Raw genomic sequence first — 21,842 nt, 5'->3', positions numbered from 1 at the left:
GTATGAAAAAACTAAAGAGGCCACAAATTCATACACTGGAATCTAATGAAAGATAAATTCTTGAAAATTTAAAAAATTGTTTTAATGTAGCATTGAAAAGATCAGGAGGCCAAAAGACCGAGTTCAGGTTTGTAGTTTCCACAGCCACTTGACCATGTATCTTTTGACATGCCTGAGTAAAGGCCACATAACAGTGGGCAACGTCTAATAAATAAGCCATTTAAGAATTTTTTATACAAATTCTTACATCGTCCTAATAATTAAACCTCCGAAATCACTGCGGATGGTGACTGCAGTCATGAAATTGAAAGATGCTTGCTCCTTGGAAGAAAAGCTATGACAAACCTAGACAGCATACTAAAAAGCAGAGAAATCACTTTGCCTACAAAGATCTGTATAGTCAAAGCTTTTTACAGTAGTCATGTACAGTAGTTTTTCCAGACGTCATGTACAGATGTGGGAGTTGGACCATAAAGAAGGCTGAGCACCGAAGAATTGATGCTTCCAAACTGTGATGCTGGAGAAGACTCTTGTGAGTTCCTTGGATTGCAAGAAGATCAAGCCAGTCAAGGAAAGATTGAGAGCAGCAGAAAAAGGGGGCGACAGAGGATGAGATAGTTGGATGGCATCACTGAATCAATGGACTTGGGTTTGAGCAAACCCTGGGAGATAGTGAAGGACAGGGAAGCCTGCTACACTGCAGTCCATGGGTTCGCAAAGAGTTGGACATGATTTAGTAACTGAACAACAACAACAAATAATACTAAGTCCTGGGCAATTCTTTTCCAAATTGTTATCTTAGTTTTAATGGGCTCAAACACTGTGTATTAATATACCTGACATATCAGAATTAGAATCCTACTTAATATTTCATTGGGCTTCCCTGGTGGCTCAGAGGGTAGAGCATCTGCCTGCAATGTAGGAGACCCGGCTTCGATCCCCGGATTGGGAAGATCCCCTGGAGAAGGAAATGGCAACCCGCTCCAGTATCCTTGCCTGGAGAATCCCATGGACAGAGGAGCCTGGTAGACTACAGTCCACAGGGTCACAAAGAGTCAGACGTGACTGAGCAACTTCATTTTCACTTAATATTTCATTGAAAGCATATGTTGTGATTTTAAGTCAATATGTTATTTTTATTTTTTAAAAGTAATATGATTCTTGTAAAAAAAAAAGTAATCAAGACTGTACAGAGTAAAAGATTCAAACCCTCCTTTCCCTCAAATCTGCTAGCCTGAAGTAACTGTGATAACAGATCTGACTTTCAGAAATTTTTTTCTAAAGCATGTTCTGGAAAAAAAAAAAAAGCATGTTCTGTAATTAAATAATGACTCTTATCTGAACACCCAAAATATTATGTGTTTTCTCTTGTTCCTGCACAAATATGCTCAGTGTTCCAAATGATGTTCTGGATAAAAATAGGCCCTGTACCCTCTTGTGAGTTATGCTTTAAGGCTTCTTCTTACATATTTTTCTGTGCCACGTAAGCCAACCCTTCTGGTGGTCAGCTTACTTTCCACCTTCTTCAGAAAGCCTTTCCTTACTGTGGCTTTGGTGAACTGTCATTTTTTCGCCCCTCACTGGACTGGGACACCCTTGATTAAGCTTGTGCACCCTTTGTTACTTATCCCAGGTACCCCAGCTCATAGAAGGATAGGTTGGACCCCTTTATTTCACTTCACCTTTTTTCATACTTTCTCTGTGCTGTGTTTAGTCCTTAGTTCAGTTCAGTTCAGTTGCTCAGTCGTGTCCGACTCTTTGCGACCCCATGAATTGCAGCACACCAGGCCTCCCTGTCCATCACCAACTGCTGGAGCTTACCCAAACTCACGTCCATCGAGTTGGTGATGCCATCCAGCCATCTCATCCTCTCTCGTCCCCTTCTCCTCCTGCTCCCAATCCCTCCCAGCATCAGAGTCTTTTCCAATGAGTCAACTCTTCGCATGAGGTGGCCAAAGTATTGGAGTTTCAGCCTCAGCATCAGTCCTTCCAATGAACACCCAGGACTGATCTCCTTTAGAATGGACTGGTTGGATCTCCTTGCAGTCCATGAGACTCTCAAGAGTCTTCTCCAACACCACAGTTCAAAAGCATCAATTCTTCGGCGCTCAGCTTTCTTCACAGTCCAACTTTCACATCCATACATGACCACTGGAAAAACCATAGCCTTGACTAGACAGACCTTTGTTGGCAAAGTAACGTCTCTGCTTTTGAATATGCTGTCTAGGTTGGTCATAACTTTCCTTCCAAGGAGTAAGCGTCTTTTAATTTCATAGCAGCAATCACCATCTACAGTGATTTTGGAATCCCCACAAATAAAGTCTGACACTGTTTCCACTGTTTCCCAATCTATTTCCCATGAAGTGATGGGACCAGATGCCATGATCTTCGTTTTCTGAATGTTGAGCTTTAAGCCAACTTTTTCACTCTCCACTTTCACTTTCATCAAGAGGCTTTTTAGTTCCTCTTCACTTTCTGCCATAAGGGTGGTGTCATCTGCATATCTGAGGTTATTGATATTTCTCCTGGCAATCTTGATTCCAGCTTGTGCTTCATTCAGCCCAGTGTTTCTCATGGTGTACTCTGCTATAAGTTAAATAAGCAGGGTGACAATATACAGTGTTGATGTACTCCTTTTCCTATTTGGAACCAGTCTGTTGTTTCATGTCCAGTTCTAACTGTTGTTTCCTGACTTGCATATAGGTTTCTCAAGAGGCAGGTCAGGTGGTCTGGTATTCCCATCTCTTTCAGAATTTCCCACAGTTTATTGTGATCCACACAGTCAGAGGCTTTGAAATAGTCAATAAAGCAGAAATAGAGGTTTTTTGAAAGAATAGCAAGGAGAGATAAGAAAGCCTTCCTCAGTGATCAATACAAAGAAAGAGATCTCTTCAAGAAAATTAGAGATACCAAGGGAACATTTCATGCAAAGATGGGCTTGATAAAGGACAGAAATGGTATGGACCTAGCAGAAGCAGAAGATATTAAGAAAAGGTGGCAAGAATACACAGAAGAACTGTATAAAAAAGAGCTTCATGATGAGAGCTTCACCAGATAATCACGATGGTGTGATCACTCACCTAGAGCCCGACATCCTTGAATGTGAAGTCAAGTGGGCCTTAGAAAGCATCACTATGAACAAAGCTAGTGGAGGTGATGGAATACCAGTTGAGCTAAATCCTGAATGGTGATGCTGTGAAAGTGCTGCACTCAATATGCCAGCACATTTGGAAAACTCAGCAGTGGCCACAGGATTGGAAAAGGTCAGTTTTCATTCCAATCCCAAAGAAAGGCAATGCCAAAGAATGCTCAAACTACTGCACAATTGCACTCATCTCACACGCTAGTAAAGTAATGCTCAAAATAGTCCAAGCCAGGCTTCAGCAATACATGAACCGTGAACTTCCAGATGTTCAAGCTGGTTTTAGAAAAGGCAGAGGAACCAGAGATCAAATTGCCAACATCCGCTGGATCATCGAAAAAGCAAGAGAGTTCCAGAAAAACATCTATTTCTGCTTAGTCCATAAGTTGTGTCCAATTCTTTGTAACTCCATGGAATATAGTTTGCCAGGCTCTTCTGTCCATGGAATTTTCCAGGCAAGATTACCAGGTGAGTTGCCATTTCCTACTCTGGGGGATCTTCTTGACTCATGGATTGAACCCTGGGTTCAATCTGCATTGGTAGGTGCAGATTGGTTTTCTGCATTGGTAGGTGGATTCTTTACCACTAACACCACCTGAGAAGCCCCTATTTTTCTCTGAGTGCTTCAGATTTTATTTTCTTAGGGAGACTCTTAGTCATTAGATCCAGAAGTCTAAGTGAAATCTGGTTCAGGACAGCTTTCTGCTAAAAGAAATTTTGAGGAATCAGAAAGCATTTGGGAAAATTTAATGGGCCACTGTCTCTGGTGTCTTTGCTGGTCTATAAAGAATGGAGATGGTGAGAAAGGTGTCAAAGAAAATAACCTGTATTGACCCACAGAGATTGGAAAGTTGACTATGTAGATTAATATTTCATTCATATATTCAACAAAGCTCACGAGAGGCTGACAAGGAGTTATAGGAATCAAGTAAAAGCCCCTGTGCTCAAGTTCACAGTCTTGGGAGGAGCACAGACACCTTAGCAATGCGCATCCAGTTTGATGACACATTTTTCCTGGGAAACACTGACAGTCCTGAGGAGAGCAATGCGACTCAAACTGAAGGAGAGAGTGTGGGCAGAGGAGGCTTCCCAGAGGAACAAGCATTTGTTGAGATGGCTTTGAGGACAGAAGGAGGTGTAGGATTAATGTTGGCATTATTTTTCCTAATTAAAAACCTGAATGTGTTCAGTTTGCAAGGAATTAGAGGAAACAACAATCTTGAGCCCAGCGGAGCCAGCTGCTGCCACGGCTGCCTCCAGCTCTCTGCCCTGACACGGTTGGTCTATACTTTTGAAACTTGAAGGTAGGCTCCAGAGAAGAGGTGGTTTGCACGACAAAGGAACTGCCTGCTCCATCTTCACTGCTTTTCACAAAGGGACAAAATCAACTCAGGGAGCGGGCAGGGTTCTGTGTAGGAGGGGATCACAGAGGGACTGCAGGAATAGAGGCATGGAAACGCTTTATCAAACAGTAACTTTCCTGACACAATTTCCTCTGCTGGCTGCTTTAAAGGATGTATATAAATTTAACATCCTGCGTGTGTGCTAAGTCACTTCAGTGTCTAACTGAACAGTGTCTGACTCTTTGTGACCCCATGGCTTGTAGCCTGCCAGGCTCCTCTGTCCATGGGATTCTCTAGGCAAGAATATTGGAGTGGGTTGCCATGCTCTCCTCCAGGGGATCTTTTCCGCCCAGGGGTTGAACCCGAGTCTCTTCTGTCTCCTTAATTAGCAAGCAGGTTCTTTACCACTAGTGACATCTGAGAAGCCAAGATTTAACATTATAACAATTGTAAAGTGAGATTCATATGGAACTATGATTCTACATTCTGGCTGCATGAGAATCACCTGGGGAGTGTTTTAAAAATAGTGACACCAAGGTCTTACTTCAGAGTAATTATACAAGAAAGTGGGTTATGTGGCCTGAAATTGCTTTTTTGGCCTTTAAAAATGTTAAAAAAGAAATTTCATTAATTACTGGTGCACAGTAGGGTTAAGGAATTGAGTGGAGAAAGCCAAGGTTTCCAAGCATTTAACATTGCCTTTTAAACTAAGATTTTCAGCTGTTCAGGGTGGCTTTCAAAATCAAGATTTAGATTCAGAAACAGTAAACTAAATAGTGCCCCTCCTTATCAGTTAACAACTATCTTGCTCAAGGTATCGTGCTGGGAACCCAAGGAAATAAGAGAATAAAAGGAAGGGGGACAAGGGTGGGAAGGCATCTTCTCCATGCCTTCATCTATGTCTTCAAGGAGTTCACAACCCAGTTGGGGAAATTATCTAATCATGTGTTGGTTGCATTTTTTGCTTGTTTGTTTGTTTTTGGATTGCAAGAGATAGCCAACTTTAACTAGCTTAGGACCCAAGAAGCTTGTAGAATCCAAGGACCAGCAAGTGGTTGGACTTATGTTCGAGCTGGACCCAGGATTAGAGACCAGCAGGCGCACCATCTATCTCTGCACAAATAGTACATCTGCTGGCACTGCTCTTGTTGCAACTTCAGTCACCTGGAGAGGCACTGGCTGCCTCTCACACTCAAGCCCACAGAGAATCACTCCGAATTTAATAGGCACCAAGCAAAGGAGGGGTTAGTTTACCTTTAGTGTTTGAGGGACACTTGAGTGGAGGTGTGTACTATGCAGTCAGAAATGGATCAATGTCCTCGCCTCAAATTCCACGATGGGGTGGCTTCTAACACATATTCTGAAGCCACTTTTACCAGGTTCCCTGGACTGGCCCACTATCCAGAGAAAGTTTTCAAGGATTAGGAAATAAAAAAATATGCTAAGAAAAGAGCTTCTGGAAACTGACAGGGATTGGGCACCTTATTTCTGAGGTGAGGAAAATAGAAAATATTAGCTTTTCTAACCACCATTGATTGCCTCGATGAGGTAGAAATAGTAGTTCTGGTTGTCTTGTTTCCTAATCGATCTAATTTAGGCTTTAAAATTACAAGGAAATTTCTTAGATTTTTCTTGTTATTTCAAGTGTGATCTTGTCAGTCCAGCTGACCTCTAACTAAAGATGATGATAATTATGATCATGAACCCAAAAGTGAATGATCTATTTTCTTTTCAGTGATATATGAACACACACACAGAGCACTCTTTTAAATTGACCTCATCATTAAAATTGCCTAAAATATTCCTAAACACTTGACAACGTGAAACTTTCCATCCAGTTCCTATTTCTCTCAGACAGAAATATGTTTTAAGCAGATTTAAAAAATAAACTATATTAAACCCCTTACTGGAAAAAAGTCACTTCTGGACAGAGACCAAGCCAAAGCAATTTTAGTTCAAATTGGTTTTCCTGGAAAAGTTGAAAATGTAGTTCAGAAAAGAAATGCCTTGGCAACTTTACAAATCAACAAGATCAGTCTACATATCCTCAACCACAGTGATTCTCAGTACTAGTGAAGGAAAGAGTCTCCTGGGGAGCTTGTTAAAATGCAGATTTCAAGGTCCAGACTGTAGTAATATTAATAGCTCTGCTGAAGACCTGGGCACTTTTAGTACAGGAGATTTGAAGATCACAGTTCAATTAACTGAAAAGACAAACACAGAGATTTATAAAAGTTGGTAGGAGAGAATGAGGAATTGTGTTAATGATGATGTTTTGCTTTGCTTCACTGATGGCTCAGTGAGTAAAGAATTTAAATGCAATGCAGGAGACACAGGAGATGTGAGTTCAGTCCCTGGGTTGGGAAGATCTCCTGGAAGGGGAAATGACGGCCCATTCTAGTATTCTTGCCTAGAGAATCCCATGGACAGAGGAGCCTGGTGGCCTACAGTCCACAGGGCCACAAAGAGTTGGACGTGACTAAGTGAGTGAGTGAGTGAAGTCGCTCAGTCATGTCCGACTCTTTGCGACCCCGTGGACTGTAGCCCCCCAGGATCCTCCGTCCATGGGATTCTCCAGGCAAGAATACTGGAGTGGGGTGCCATTGCCTTCTCCAAGGGGTCTTCCCGACCCAGGGTTCAAACCCAGGTCTCCCGCATTGCAGGCAGATGCTTTACCGTCTGAACTGAAGGGTTTAGAGGCCGTCAAATGGACATGACCTATAAAGGCAATTTTGATGGTTTTACATAGAAATGACCTCTAATGGAAGAGAACACAAATAAACACACACGCATACTTTGTTATGAAGCTATTCTGTTATAAGCTAAACACAACTTATCTCTTAGCCCTCCTCAGCAGGGCCAGCTGACAATGTCATAGGACAACGTGGTTTGAGGCACAGATCTGTCACTCTGTGTGTGACATTGGATAAGTCATTCACTGTCTTTGGGTTTCAGTTTTCTTTTCTGTAAAGTGAGGTGACTGGATGATATCAGTGGTCCTTAACCTTTTTGAGATTTGTCTCCTTTGAGCAGCTAAGAAAATTCTTCCATTTTTTTCTCTGGAAAAGTACACAAATACACATGCACAAGTACACGTGCATTTTTGCACACAAATTTAGGGAGGGTCACAGTTCCCTTAACATGCTTACAGGGACTTCCTGAGCCAGTGATGCTCAGAACTGGAGAACTGGCTCATCTGAACTATGTCTCATACCCTCTCCCATTCAGATTTGTTCCACTGGGGCATCTCCACTCCCTGCCCCGTGTGGGGCATCACCTCTGTCACCGACAGGCGTGGCACTTCATGAAGCTGCATAAATCCAATCATTATAAGACTCTACAGAAGTAGGTGACATGATCTTCAATTTATAAATGAGAAAACTGAGGTTTGTAAAGGTGAAATCACTTGTCTGAGGTCACATGCTTGTAACAAACAGGCTCTGGATCTGACCCTGAGCTCTTAACCTCTCTGCTGGATAATTCTTTGTTGTGGGGTCTGTCCTGTGCCCTGTGAGATGTTGAACAGCATCCCTGGCCTCTACCCATTAGATACCAATAATGTCCTGCCTCTCCCAAATTGTGACAACCAAAAGTGTCTCTAGATATCACCAAATATACCCTCGTGTGCAAACTAGCCCCCAGCAGAGAACCACGTTACGTTCTCCTGATTACATTACTACAGTGGGCTGCAGTCACTGGGGAGGAAATAGGGACTCTGAGGACAGGAGAAAAGTTAAGAACCATTATGCCAAGCTCTCACGTACTTCAGGAAGGAACAAACCATAGGTCATTTCCAGCTTCAAGACTCCCTAAATTCTTAATTTCTAAAAATGTTCCTGTTGAGCTTTAATGTAATGGTAAAATGCTTGTGTGCAGCTGAGTTATTCCTACATTTGGCTGTGAAACAACAAAAGCTGTTGCTCTTGGAACAACCTCTCCTACAGGCCAAACTGGCCCATACCAACATGATTCCCAGAGAGGAATCCCAAGGTCTGAGGAAATACAGCTGGGATTTGAAATGGGATGTCAGATGGCCTCAGTGTTGTGTTTGGCAAGGCTGCCCTGCGGCTTGGCTGGCAGAGGACAGGGGAGGCACAGGAAAAGAGGAATTTGTCACTGCTGCCGCTTACTGGTTGCTTTCCCAAAGCACTTGAAACAGTTGCGAGATCCAACTGGTCCAACTGAGACAGTTATTTGATCCAGTTTGGTGGATTATGAAATTGAGAGCTAGAAAAGTCAACATTGGATGCTGTTGGGGGCGGGTGTGGGGTTATATAAGGGGGACTGTTATAAACAAAAGTTCTATTTAAAAATAATCTAGTGGATTATTATATTTAAAATGGATAACCAACAAGGTCCTATGGGAGAGCACATGGAACTCTGCTCAAAGTTATGTGGCAGCCTGGATGGGAGGGGGTTTGGGGGAGAATGGATACATGTATAGGTATGGCTGAATTCCTTCACTGTCCACCTGAAAATACCAGGACATTGTTAATTGGCTGTACCCCATTACAAAATAAAAAGTTAAAAACATCAAAAAAAACATGGAAGAAAATAATCTAGTGGAACAGAGCACGAAGATACGGTTACAGGAAGCTTTTAAAGTGTTTGAGAAAAATCACAATGCTTTGCAGCATGACTGATGCTGGTTGTAACTCCTGAGAAGGAAATTGAGATTCAAATTCCAGCCCTACGTATCAAAGGTTCCCAAGAGACCTATTCAGTAAACAAATGTTTAAGTATTTACAACGTGTCAGACACTCTGATCAAAAACAGAGCCTGGCCCTGGACTAGGTCACAGTCTGGAGAGGGATTAACCATAGCCAGGAAGCTCAGCTGTAGCAGCGATATGCTCAGGTGCTTTGGGGGGCACCCAGGCTAGACAGTCCGTCATGGAGATCCAGAAAGACTTCCTGATGAAGTCTGAGTTCAGTAAGACTTAGCTGGGCAAGAGTGGGGGCAGATTGTGGAGAGAGCCTTGGGAATAGCAGGTACTGAACAAATGGAGATGCTTGGATGGGAAGGAGAGGAGATTCTGGGGCACTCTTGGGGAGGGCACACCCACAGTGAGGCTGGAGCAGAGGTTGGGGAGAGAGGTGGGTGGGGTGGAAAGATGAGGTTTTAAGAGGTTGTGTGGGGATTTAGCTGGAACGGTTTTAAGATTTCTGCAGACCTTGATGCTTTTGAAAGCCCCGTCATATCGAACATGAAAATGTATCCTGATTCCATCTTAAACTAATTTACAAGTAACAATGAGTTGAATTTCTGTTGACTCTTTAATAGCTTGCTCCTTTCTATTTCAAACTTTTCTTTTTGTCTTTCAGAGCAAGTAATTTTTTCCCCCCAAATACCAAACCTCTTCAAAGGGTATTGAAAAGCTGATATGCTGCTCTAGGCACCATGCTTATAGGGCTGTAATCACAATTCTTTGTTTTAAACTTGCAGGTTTAAACCTGCATAAAGCTGATAACTGCCTCCTCCACTGCCCAGTGTCCATTCTCTCCCTTCTCCCTTCAGCAGGCCTGAGAGCACTCAGTTAGAGTGGCCTCAGCTTCTCTTGCAGCAAGGAACAGCCATGTGACCAAAGTTTTGGCCACTGGGGCGTGTGCCGAAGCGACCACTGAAATTTTCCATTCATATATTTAAAAAGGAAGCTGGCTGCCCCTCTTCCTTTTTATCCCATCTCTGCCACCTGGAATATGGACATGGTAGTGGGGGGGTATTCTTGCCTAGAGAATCCCAGGGACAGAGGAGCCTGGTAGGCTGCCGTCTATGGGGTCGTACAGAGTCGGACATGACTGAAGTGACTTAGCATGCATGCATGCATGCATTGGAGAAGGAAATGGCAATCCACTCCTGTATTCTTTCCTGGAGAATCCCAGGGACAGAGGAGCCTGGTGGGCTTCCGTCTATAAGGTCACACAGAGTTGGACACGACTGATGCAACTTAGCAGCAGCAGTGGGGGGAAATGTCAGCCACATAGACAGGGGTAATACTCTAGGGCAGTGGCTCTTGAACTGTAGCATCATAGTCAGCTGGAGGGCTTGTTAACACACAGATCACTGGGCCCCATCACCAGGAATTATGAGTCACTGGGTCTCATCCAGGGGATGCTGATGCTGCAGGTAGGGAACCACACTTTGAACACTATCCCCTAAAGGGTGGTGGAGCACTAAGAAGATACTTGGGTGTCTGGACAACCCTTGGGGGGCAAGGGGGTAGAGATCTGTCTTCCATCTGGACTGCTTGTTATGTTTCTTGAAACCTCTATCGCTTTGGGTCTTGTTGTTACATCAGCTTAATCTACAGCAGCTAATCCATGTCAAGGATATTATACTTCGCCCAGGGAGGTAGTATACTGTGTGACTGAGTATGGGGAGTGTGTGCATGCTCAGTCGTGTCCGACTCTTTGTGATCCAATGGACTGTATGTAGCCTGCCAGGCTCCTCTGTTCATGGGATTCTTCAGGTAAGAATCCATGCCCTCCTCCAGGGGATCTTCCTGATCCAGGGATCGAATCTGTGGCTCCTTCGACTCCTGCGTTACAGGCAGATTCTTTACTGCTGAGCCACTGGGGAAACCCTTGAGTATGGGGAACTGCATTTGCATCTCAGTTATGCCACTTCCTTCCGTTCCTAGATTTGGAGTAAGTTCTTTAACCTCTTGTGACTCTGTTTTCCCATCTATTAAATGGATTTAAGTGGACGAGTTTCCCTAAACCTCACACCCCCTTTCTAGACCATGTTCATCACCAGGACCACAGAACTCTGTGCCCAAGGGCCATGAATGCACTTTCATGATCTGTATGAACATCTTCTCTGGCACTGCCCTTCTGATGACTGCCTGTGCTTTCCAGGTACCACCCTAGGTCTGAGATGTTACCACGGAGTGACTGTAGGACAAAGATGTGAGTGAAACTTGAATGGGCAGGCTGGCACGTCCTGTGTTAAAATGAGGCCTCTCTGGCGTGTGATGATTGAACAGAGAGTGGGGAAAAACAAGGGGGGTGGCAGGTGAACTGCGGGCCAGAGGCAAGCTCTCCAAGTTGTCACATTTCAGTGGCATGGAATAATTTATAAATCTGAGAATTCTAGATTTGAGCGTAGCTTTTCAGTATATTTGTCAAGATAGGAGAATAGAACATATTTTATTTAACAGTTTGATAGCTTGATTTATGATTTTAAAATATTTAGACATATGGCCTATGGACTTCTATCTGGACTCCTTGGCCTGCAAATTTAAGCCCAAGCCTGGTTACTGTGTTGGCCTGGCATGAAGACTAAATAAAAGAAGACATGAAAAATACGCAAAACAATGGCACACGTGGTATGCGTGCATCATTAGCAATGATGATACTTAATTCTTTTGAGGGCAACCTAGTGAAAGACTTAAAGCAGAATACGACATTTGCTTACTATGTTTTCTACAAATATTGACTAAGGGTCTACTCTGTGCCTGGCATTGTTCTGGGAGCTGCCAATAATAGTGGTGAACAAAATAAAGCTTCTATTTCCAATGAATGTATATGGGGGGGGGTGGTTAAACAGATAAAAATAACTATTTTATCTTTAAGATTCAAGTGATGGGTTTTGGTTTTAGAAAGATCATAATGGCTGGAGGGAGGTAAGATTGCACTTAGAGTCAGGAGCTTGTCGGGATAATTCAAAGAAGAGATGGGCTTCCCAGGTGGCTCAGCAGTAAAGCATCCAGCTGCCAATGCAGGAGATGCAAGAGACTTGGATTCGATCCCTGGATCTGGAAGATCTCCTGGAGAAGGAAATGCCAACCTACTCCAGTATTCTTGTCTGGAAAATTCCGTGGACAGAGGAGCCTGGTGGGGTCCATGGGGTCTCAAAGAGCTGGACATGACTGAGCACACATACACACAAAGAAGAGACGATGGTTGTCTGATGCCAGGCAGTGGAAGAGTGAATACAGATCAGTGAAAAGAGTAAAAAAAGATTAACATAGAATGATGGCACTTGGTGATTAATGGATATTGGGAGTAAGATTGAAAATAGGAATCAAGGGTGACAGCTAGGATTCTGAGGTACTGGGATACTGGTGATGCTGGTCACTGAGATTTAGATAGAACACAGGAGAAGAAACGAATTTGGAGAGGAGGAGGGGATCAGTTTTGGAGATTTGGGGTTTCAGATGCCCATAGAGCACTGACATGCAGATGTCCATAAGCAGTTTTATATCTGGGCAGATCTTTGGCCAGTTAGAAAGTGTCTCAGTGGTGATAGCCAAAAGCAGCATGGCGCAGGCATTCAATGGGAACGTAGAGGCAGAAGTAGTGAGGAAGTAGAAGCAGAAAGACAGCAGTTTTGTCAGGAGTGTGAGCTGTGTAGGCACCCTGAGCAGGAGGTGAAATGCAAGGAAACTTTGGTGGTTTAGTTGCTAAGTCGTGTCTGACTCTTGCAACCTTATGGACTGTAGCCCACCAGGCTTCTCTGTCCATAGGATTTTCTAGGGAAGAATACTGGAGTGGCTTGCCATTTCCTTCTCCAGGGGATCTTCCCGACCCAGGGATTGAACCTGGGTCTCTTGCACTTCAGGCAGATTCTTTACCAACTGAGCTACCAGGGAAGACCTACTTGTAATGAAATTGACATTTTTGTAAGGCCAATGGAAAGCAAGTGGTGGAAGGTAGATTGGAGATTCATCAGAAGGGGTAGTTCACAGAGCAAGTTGCTGCAGGGGTAGGAGGAAAGAGATTCTAATGAAAACTATTGACTGTTTCACCATGGAGAAAAACAAATGAAATCATTTATATATTCATTTATGGGCTTCCCTGGTGGCTCAGTGGTTAAGAATCTACCTGCCAATGCAGGAGATGAGGGTTCGATCCCTGGGTTGCGAAGATCTCCTGGAGAAGGAAATGGCAACCCATTCCAGTATTCTAGCCTGGGAACTCCCATGGACAAAGGAGCCTGGTGGGCTACAGTCCATGGGGTCACAAAAACATCAGATGTGACTTAGTGACTAAACAACAACAACAAACACCCATCCATTTGTTGATTCAATAACAAGTATATTAATTCTAACTGAATACTGTTCTGACACTGGAAATAAGATAAAAAAAAACTCCCACCCTATATCATGTAAGTTCAGTAGCTTAAAACAAAAACAAAGCCCCAAACAAAAACGGCCCCTGCCAGGCCAGGGCTAAATAGGCAGGGTCTTGGCAGAAGTGTATGTGATTGCAATATACCTGAGTCCCCCAGCAGAGATTTCACTCACTCCCATGTAAGGCAGCAACAACTGGACTAAGAACCTGGACTCTGAATCCCCCTGATGTGAGAGAAAATTTTATTTCAGCAAGTTTTAACTATTAATGATTAGAGGCTCTCTTGCAATCTCATTGCCCTTGCTGTACTGAAAGCCTTAAATAACAACAGATAAAAGACACTGGCAAAAAATCCCCCAACTCAACTAATTCCATTTAGATATCACCTAAATGGACTAAATTCATTAGGTCCTGCTTAATCCTACCCCCATATTAATGGGGTTAATAGTCAATAGACTATAGTTAATAGACTATTAACTATTAATGAGTTAGTAGTCATTAACAGTTTTTGAAGGACAGACAGGGAAGCAAAGGAGGGGCATTTTGTGCTTCATCCTAAACAGGCACCCTGAGGAACAGACTGGAAAAAACTCCTGCCACGTGACCTGGACTATGTTACATGTTAGACAGAGTAGGTATATTTCAAATGTCAGAGGAGGGTGGAGATATGTCAAATTTATGCATGGGCATTCAGAGAAAGTTCGAACAGAAAGGGCCTTGGAAGTCTCCGAGTGAAATTCCTTATTTGACAAGATGAAAACAATCCATCACAAGGCCATTTGATAGATGTCCAGCTAGAACCCAAGTGTCCTGAAAACCCACCTAGCATTTTTTTCTATTATGTCATGTTTCTGAGTTAAATTTTCAAATAAATGACTTTCCCAGTGAAAAATGACTTCTGGAGGGTGATGACTTTTATGAAAAATTTCGCCTGTGGAAGATTCCAACATCAAACTGCAAATCTCTAAGACCATAGGATCAAAAATTCTGTGGTAAAAACAGATTACTCTGTTCTTTATAGTGTGGATCATTCAAGCCCCTTGCTTTCCCCTCAGAAACCCACTGGTATGTAACCTTTTGACCAATTTATTTTTACCCTCTATTTCATTACTGAAACAGAAGCCACACTCTAGAAAGGAGTTTGGTGATGAGAAAGAAAAATGAAATTTTGATTGCAATTAAGACTTGAAGATTTTCTGTATATTACAACCCATATCCCACCTTACCAAAGAAAAAGTGAATTTCAATTAGGACATAAAGTAATTCTCTCTGAAACTGTGGGAAGGAAAGATCAGCCGTGGGTCTTAGGAGTATATTTATCTCTTAGAAAAATCTCATCCCCAGGATGCATCAGACTAAGATGAAATACATTGGGGGTATATTACATTTTATTTTAGCATTGATGGAATGGGGCTGGGGCGGGGTGGGAAAGGAAAGAAAAATGAAGCAAGGTGAAAAATAGGGCGATTGAGAGACAGAAAAGACAGAGAAACTTGTTAATTACAGGACTTTCTGAGCAAGATATTTTTCTTCCCTTTCACAAGTTAGAAGCTATGAATAATTCATACCAGCATGGAAAGGCTGCCTTTTCCCTGGGTGATGTATAACTGAGCAGGAGAGAGCTTCGAGTGGGTTCACCGCATCAGCCACCACTCTAGCTTCTGAGCACGGGGGTGCTCTCTTCTTGAGCTCAGCTTCTGCTTTTGCAGCCAAGCACCCTTACTGCTGCTGCTGCTGCCTGCCTACCTGCCCACCCGCCCGGGGTTGCAGCCTGCCACTTTACTTTCTCCAGCCCTGCTGCCAGCTGAGGAGTCTCCCTACAGCTGCTGGCTTCTGCCTAGGGCCATGTGTGGATGCTGCACTGGGAAGGAGGCACTTGCTCCTGGCGCTGATCCCCGCTGAGTTTCTCCTGTTGATTGCAGGACCACAGATGCTGCTGCTGAGGAGGTATTTGCTGGCCTCCCTTCCTCTGCTACCCACCAGCTAAGGACGAGCCAGAAAGTAAGATACCCCCAACCCCTTTCCCTCTGGCATTTTCCCCAGCTGGCATATCTCTGCTTTCTCATGGAAACTAGGGGCTCCATCTGCCATTCCCACGTGTGTATATGTGTGTGTATTTAGGGGGTGAAGGGGCGATTGAGGGACAGGGATTGTATTGCTGTGTCCCAAGGTTTCCCTGGTGCCTGCTGAGTGCAAAGAGGCCTTTCTCGGCACTGGAGACATTTTCGAGGCAGGCACTTGTCATTTGCCACCCCCGTTCTCCTCGAGCTCCCTCTACCCCCTTCCCCAGCCCATTATTCTGCCACAGCCTTTTGTGTCGGTGGCAGAGGGCTGAAGGAAGGTCTCTGCCCTCCCTGCAGGAGGGCATCAGGATGGGCCGCGCTGCGAGAAACGGACGCTAGCCAGCGAGGTGTGAAGAGTTGGCCAGAATGACCAACTCTTCCACGTCCACCTCCTCCACCACCGGGGGATCCTTGCTGCTGCTCTGCGAGGAAGAGGAGTCGTGGGCGGGCCGACGCATCCCCGTGTCCCTCCTGTACTCGGGCCTGGCCATTGGGGGCACGCTGGCCAACGGCATGGTCATCTATCTCGTGTCCTCCTTCCGAAAGCTTCAGACGACCAGCAACGCTTTCATCGTGAACGGTTGCGCCGCCGATCTCAGCGTCTGCGCCCTCTGGATGCCGCAGGAGGCGGTGCTCGGGCTCCTGCCCGCGGGCTCCGCTGAGCCCCCCGGGGACTGGGACGGCGCCGGGGGCAGCTACCGCCTGCTGCGGGGCGGGCTGCTGGGCCTCGGGCTCACCGTGTCCCTCTTGTCCCACTGCCTGGTGGCCCTGAACCGCTACCTGCTCATCACCCGGGCGCCCGCCACCTACCAGGCGCTGTACCAGCGGCGCCACACGGCGGGCATGCTGGCGCTGTCCTGGGCACTAGCCCTGGGCCTCGTGCTGCTGCTCCCGCCCTGGGCGCCGCGTCCGGGCGCCGCGCCCCCGCGCGTCCACTACCCGGCGCTGCTGGCCGCCGGGGCGCTGCTGGCGCAGACGGCGCTGCTGCTGCACTGCTACCTGGGCATCGTGCGCCGCGTGCGCGTCAGCGTCAAGCGGGTCAGCGTCCTCAACTTCCACCTGCTGCACCAGCTGCCCGGCTGCGCCGCCGCCGCCGCCGCCTTCCCGGGCGCCCAGCACGCGCCGGGCCCGGGTGGTGCTCAGCTCCCGGCGCAGGCTCAGCCCCTGCCCGCGGCGTTGCACCCGCGGCGGGCGCAGCGGCGTCTCAGCGGCCTGTCAGTGCTGCTGCTCTGCTGCGTCTTCCTGCTGGCCACGCAGCCGCTGGTGTGGGTGAGCCTGGCCAGCGGCTTCTCGCTGCCCGTGCCCTGGGGCGTGCAGGCGGCCAGTTGGCTCCTGTGCTGTGCCCTGTCCGCGCTCAACCCGCTGCTCTACACGTGGAGGAACGAAGAGTTCCGCCGCTCCGTGCGCTCTGTCCTGCCTGGCGTCGGCGACGCGGCGGCCGCTGCTGCCGCCGCCACGGCCGTGCCCGCGGTGTCCCAAGCTCAGCTGGGCACTCGCGCCGCCGGCCAGCACTGGTGACCCGGGCAGGGCGCTCGGGAAGCGGAGATGCCCGCCTTCCAATGGCCTTGGTCACCACCGCCTCCTGCCCTTGGAAAGTATCCCCAGCCTGAACGAAGACTCCGGCGGGCGAAGCTCAATAATAAATCGGTGCGAAGATTTCGCCTTCGACCCCAGTGGGATACCTGAACCGAGGTTTCAGTGTACATGTGGGCCGCGAAGTCATTTTCGACGGCCACCTGATTTTTACCCTTTGTTTCCGTGTATTAGGGAAATCCTAAAGTCAGAACACCGGAAACTTCAGGAACTTGCACACTGACTTTTCGAAAGAATCGGTTAATTTCTTTTAACAGTTTTGGAAAAAACAGCTTTGTGACCTTGATTACCATTCCCACCTTCATCGTCTTATGATGTATATAAAGCGCCTTGAGTGTGCATAAGCCAAAGGGAATAATATTGATGAAGGAAATAATATTTATAAAGCATTTGAGAAAGTAACCTATCTTTAATGATGCTTCTGTTACAATTTAGCCTTTCTATATTGACCTGAAGAATGAAGCCACAGATACGCACACCAGTAAGTTGCCATTAAGACCTCAGGCCCTTTGTTCTTAAAAGGGTTTTTATAAAGTAAAATCATTTCCCGGATGAGACAGAATCTTAGCCAGTGAGGAGGGAAACCCTCAGATTTATTATTTTACATTCCCCTTTGCACTTCTAAGACTGAAAATGGACATTAAGTGTTAAAGTGACAGGTTTCCATTGTGTTGATTGATGGGCTGAGCCCGCTATGGAATGTTGAAAACAATAAGGGCGCTATCTATTTTAGGTACCAGTTTCAGGTTTTCTATGGCATGCACATTTGTTGTTACCCTCATTTGTCATCGATTTACCTGCCTTGTGAGTGTGATTGCGGCTGTGAACTTTCTGTACTATAATGGTTGCTAAGGAGAATAAGTCCTTCTGTTTTCTCTTTAACATTTAAAATATCTCAATGCACCTGATTTAATTAAACACGACTAACACCATGATTGCATAGCTAATATTAACCTCTATTGCATGCTCCTAGATGCTAGAACTTACTGAGCATGTGGTATACTAAAGCAATACCCATTGGACAAGGACATTGTACTTCTTCCAGACACCAGAAGAAGCAGCCATCAATTATATGAAAAGAGACATAGAGACACCTCTGGCTACCAAGAATTCTCGTCTTGACTCAATTTATGAGAAAACTCTCAGGTGGGACTTTATCTTGCAAATGAACCACTCTGCAAAGCCACCTGTGCTTTTTTAGGGTTTAGACAAGCCACACGTTAGAAAGTAATAATTTTTTTATGTAGTTCATATGTATTACCATGACACTTAACATTGATATCGTATATGTTAAAGAAGGTATAATGAACTCAGTTATAAAAAGGAACAGTTCAAGTGGGAATCTGTTCTAAAGTGTATAATTTGAGGCTTGCCATTTTCATCTCTTTTAGTAAATTTATGTAGGGATGTTCAATATTTGAAATGCAAAGCTGTGTGAAATCACTATAAAATTAAAATGAGAGAAAAGTAGTAAAATAATCAGTTACCAGCAATTCTGACTGCTGCTCACTACATCCAGCCTGGGGCTGAGCAGCCTCGACTGTGTAATTCAGGAACCAAATTGTTGGCCTCCTGGACGTTTGTAGGCCAGGAGAGTAGGAACACTTGTACATTTGAATAATTATGGGAGTGGCAGGAAACTTTGACATGTTTGCAGAAAAACAAAACAGATGTGTTCATCACCAGTAGTCAGCAGTCATTTTATTAATCTAATCCCTTTGTGCATGCACCATTTCTCTCTTACTAAGGTTTCATCTGCTCTCATTTTTCTGGATTTAAATACTTAATTAAAGTTCAGACAACTCTTCCTCTGTCTGTTTTTTTCTTGTCTCTGGTCTTCTTGAATAGCTCTCTGAGAGCACTGTAACAGATGACACTGTATCCCAAAGCACTGGTGATAAAAGCAACTTCTTGGTTCTGGCTTTATTTGATTCTACATTTAGTTTCTACATTTATTTCTATCTTTTATAACTAAATAGGATACATATGCCAGCATTGAAAAGAAATAGCTATTATTTCCTTTCTGTAAGTGTAACTGATTTGGGGGAAAGGCTGCAACAACAGAGAACTGAATTTTACTTTTTTGTGGGGAGGGGGCTGGGGGACACTTGTCTAAGTTCCTTATCAAAAGGTTTTCTTTTAATTAGGCCTTTATCCTTGTTTCACACGGTAGATGCTACAAACGATTTTCCCGCTATTCCTGCAAACAGTTGCCAAGCACATAAATTTAGCTTTTCAAGTATCCAATATCTTGGAGTGTTTCTGGCTAACACAGAACCGCCTTTGCTGGCTCAGTGCCATGTGGGAGACCTACTTCAGGTTGTATTTACTGGTAATTAACTCCAGAGGACTGATTCACTTTTAATTTAGAAGTAGAAATGATGTGTCTAAAAATGCCTTATTCAGGCAAGAGCTGGGAGTTGGAGTTACTGCTTTTACAAATTAAGTTAATGAAGATTGTGTTCCTGTTTAAATGAAACTACATATTATCCACTCAGGAATGAAAAGTCCTAATTGCTGTTGTGGGCTGTCCTGCTTAGCTTTGTCTACTTTTTTTCTTTAGGTATATGCCTATTAAGACATATAGCACACTCCCCACCCACCCATCCTTGCACTTTAATGGCTAAATTCTAGGATGTAATAGGTATTACTCCTAGTGCTTTCCTGCTTCCAAAATGAAAATATGTGCTTAAACAACAATTCTGTTTTGTACACAGGTATCCACGGGTGTTTTTCTTTTCTTTTTTTTTTTAATACTATAGGGCTTTAACTCTCTGATAGAGAAAACCCTTGAAAAGATCTGCTCACCAAAGAAACGTGGGTCTGCTCTGGCCTCCTGGTTCAATGCAAATCTGTTCTGACAACAGCTGAATTGGCCAGCTCCATTGTTTCCCACGTGGCCTTTATTCCATTCTCCCAGGGACTCAGACACTGCTCATCTGGCTCAATGGCAGTCCAGGGAGCTGACCTGACAAAAGGTGTCAGTGGCATAAACTTAAATTCAAGAACGCTGAGAAAAATTGTAGATGTCCCTCACTTTCAAAAGCCTGCCCTTAATGTTTCTGGGGTGTTGGGGGTAAGAATGGATCTCTGGGTAGGAGCTCTTGGCTTGCAGAAACAAGGCTGGGGGGACCCTTTTTTTCTGCCTTTCCTCTCCTAATCAGTATGCTGAGTGAGGGGACCCCCTGTGTGGACTCAGCCCAGGTCCTATCTCTGCACACTTCCGCCTCTCAACCAGCCATCTTGCCCAACTCCAGGATCTATGACACGTGTACAGGGGGTAGAGCAGAAGTGACCTCAAGCCATTTAGAAAGGGAATTCTGGGGGTCTGGGTACCAGGGCAAGGCACAGGCTCTGCCTGGGGGAGGGCACATTTCCTTGGCTCCCCTTTCTATGTGGTAAAGGAATTAGCCAGAGGAGGGTGGGAGCAGGTTCTTTAAAGCACAGGACCCAGACTGGGACCCTCAGTATCTCTAACCTAAGGGCAATGCTGCTTTCATACACTTCCTCCTCGGGTATCCTTTCCTAGCTCCTCCCACCTTATACAGGTGCAGCATACACAGTTTCTCCAGGTACTTAATCACATCAAGCCTATTGCTGTCAGCAAGGAGGACGGTGGGGAGGAAGTGGGAAGGGTACCAATGAAACCAGGGAGGTCAGATGTTGATGGTTATTGAAAGGGCATGATGGGTGACTGGGATGTTTTGCACAGTTCTCTTTACTGTGTGTATCTTTGAACTTTTTCATAATGAAAAGTTTAAAGAAAAGTGAAGCCAAGGAAGAAGGAAGGAAGAAAGGGAAAAAGTCGGGAAAGAACAATAATTAAGGTACCTAAGGTTATGTGGCAACTTAAAAGGAGGAGCTGGGATTCAAAGTTTTGTCTGAATCCAGAGCGTGAGAGAGCATGAAAGCATGACAGCGCATAACTACTGTGCTGTCAGATACGATCAGAGTTTTTAGTCAAGTGTGGATCCCTCTCCATGATGCGCTGTTGTTGTTCAGTTGCCCAGTTGCGTCTGACTCTTTTCGATCCCATGGACTGCAGCACGTCAGGCCTCTCTGTCCCTCACTGTCTCCTGAAGTTTACCCAAGTTCATGTACATTGCATCGGTGATTCCAGGATGTGACCATTCTCTAATCCCCCCACTCCCTACTTGTACCTGTCACTATAGCCTACTTGTTCTCTACACTGCCTTCTAAACATGGCCCATGTTTTGTGTCTGTAACTTGTTCATTCAAGGACCTTGCTAGTGTCCCCTCGCATCTCATCACTTACCCAACCCTCATCCTTCCTTCCTGGAAGGTTCCCTTTGTTTCTCCCCCTTGTCAGAGCTCCTCTAGTCATAATCTCTGCCCCTACAGACCTCCCACATCTCTCTGATCTTACCACATACTCCCTTGTATCACCTCTGCCTTTATGTCTGTGACATCTCTGAAACTAGATAGGAAAGTTTTTTTTTTTTTGGTTTATTTTTTATTTCTTCATTTTTTAGAGCAAATACTGCCTTTTATCTTTTGCTGTTGTTGTTATTGTTCAGTCGCTCAGTTGTGTCCAACTCTTTGTGACCTCCTTGTCCAGGCCTCCCTGTCCTTCCCCACCTCCTGGAGCTTGCCCAAACTCATGTCC

General features: G+C 45.0%; 1 protein-coding gene across 2 annotated transcripts; it reads left to right on the top strand.

Moving 5' to 3' along the window:
- The first annotated feature begins 15,004 nt into the window (after window positions 1–15,004).
- On the top strand, window positions 15,005–20,989 carry GPR88 (G protein-coupled receptor 88). 2 transcript variants are annotated; one of them, XM_025288203.3, is made up of 2 exons: window positions 15,005–15,506; window positions 15,920–20,989. In XM_025288203.3, exon 2 carries the CDS (start codon window positions 15,989–15,991, stop codon window positions 17,138–17,140), a length of 1,152 nt encoding a protein of 383 aa, XP_025143988.1. In that variant the 5' UTR covers window positions 15,005–15,506; window positions 15,920–15,988; the 3' UTR covers window positions 17,141–20,989. The 2 variants fall into 2 exon arrangements, with proteins under 2 accessions (XP_025143988.1, XP_025143987.1); XM_025288202.3 differs by having other exon boundaries at window positions 15,005–15,560.
- The last annotated feature ends 853 nt before the right edge of the window (window positions 20,990–21,842 follow it).

Source organism: Bubalus bubalis, chromosome 6, assembly GCF_019923935.1.
Source record: "Bubalus bubalis isolate 160015118507 breed Murrah chromosome 6, NDDB_SH_1, whole genome shotgun sequence".
In the NCBI taxonomy this organism is placed as follows: Eukaryota; Metazoa; Chordata; class Mammalia; order Artiodactyla; family Bovidae; genus Bubalus; species Bubalus bubalis.
This window is presented reverse-complemented; position numbering and strand designations above follow the sequence as displayed.

Bases quoted from the DNA above. Each gene is read 5' to 3' on its own strand.
- GPR88 (XM_025288203.3), top strand. From the start codon at position 15,989: ATGACCAACTCTTCCACGTCCACCTCCTCCACCACCGGGGGATCCTTG.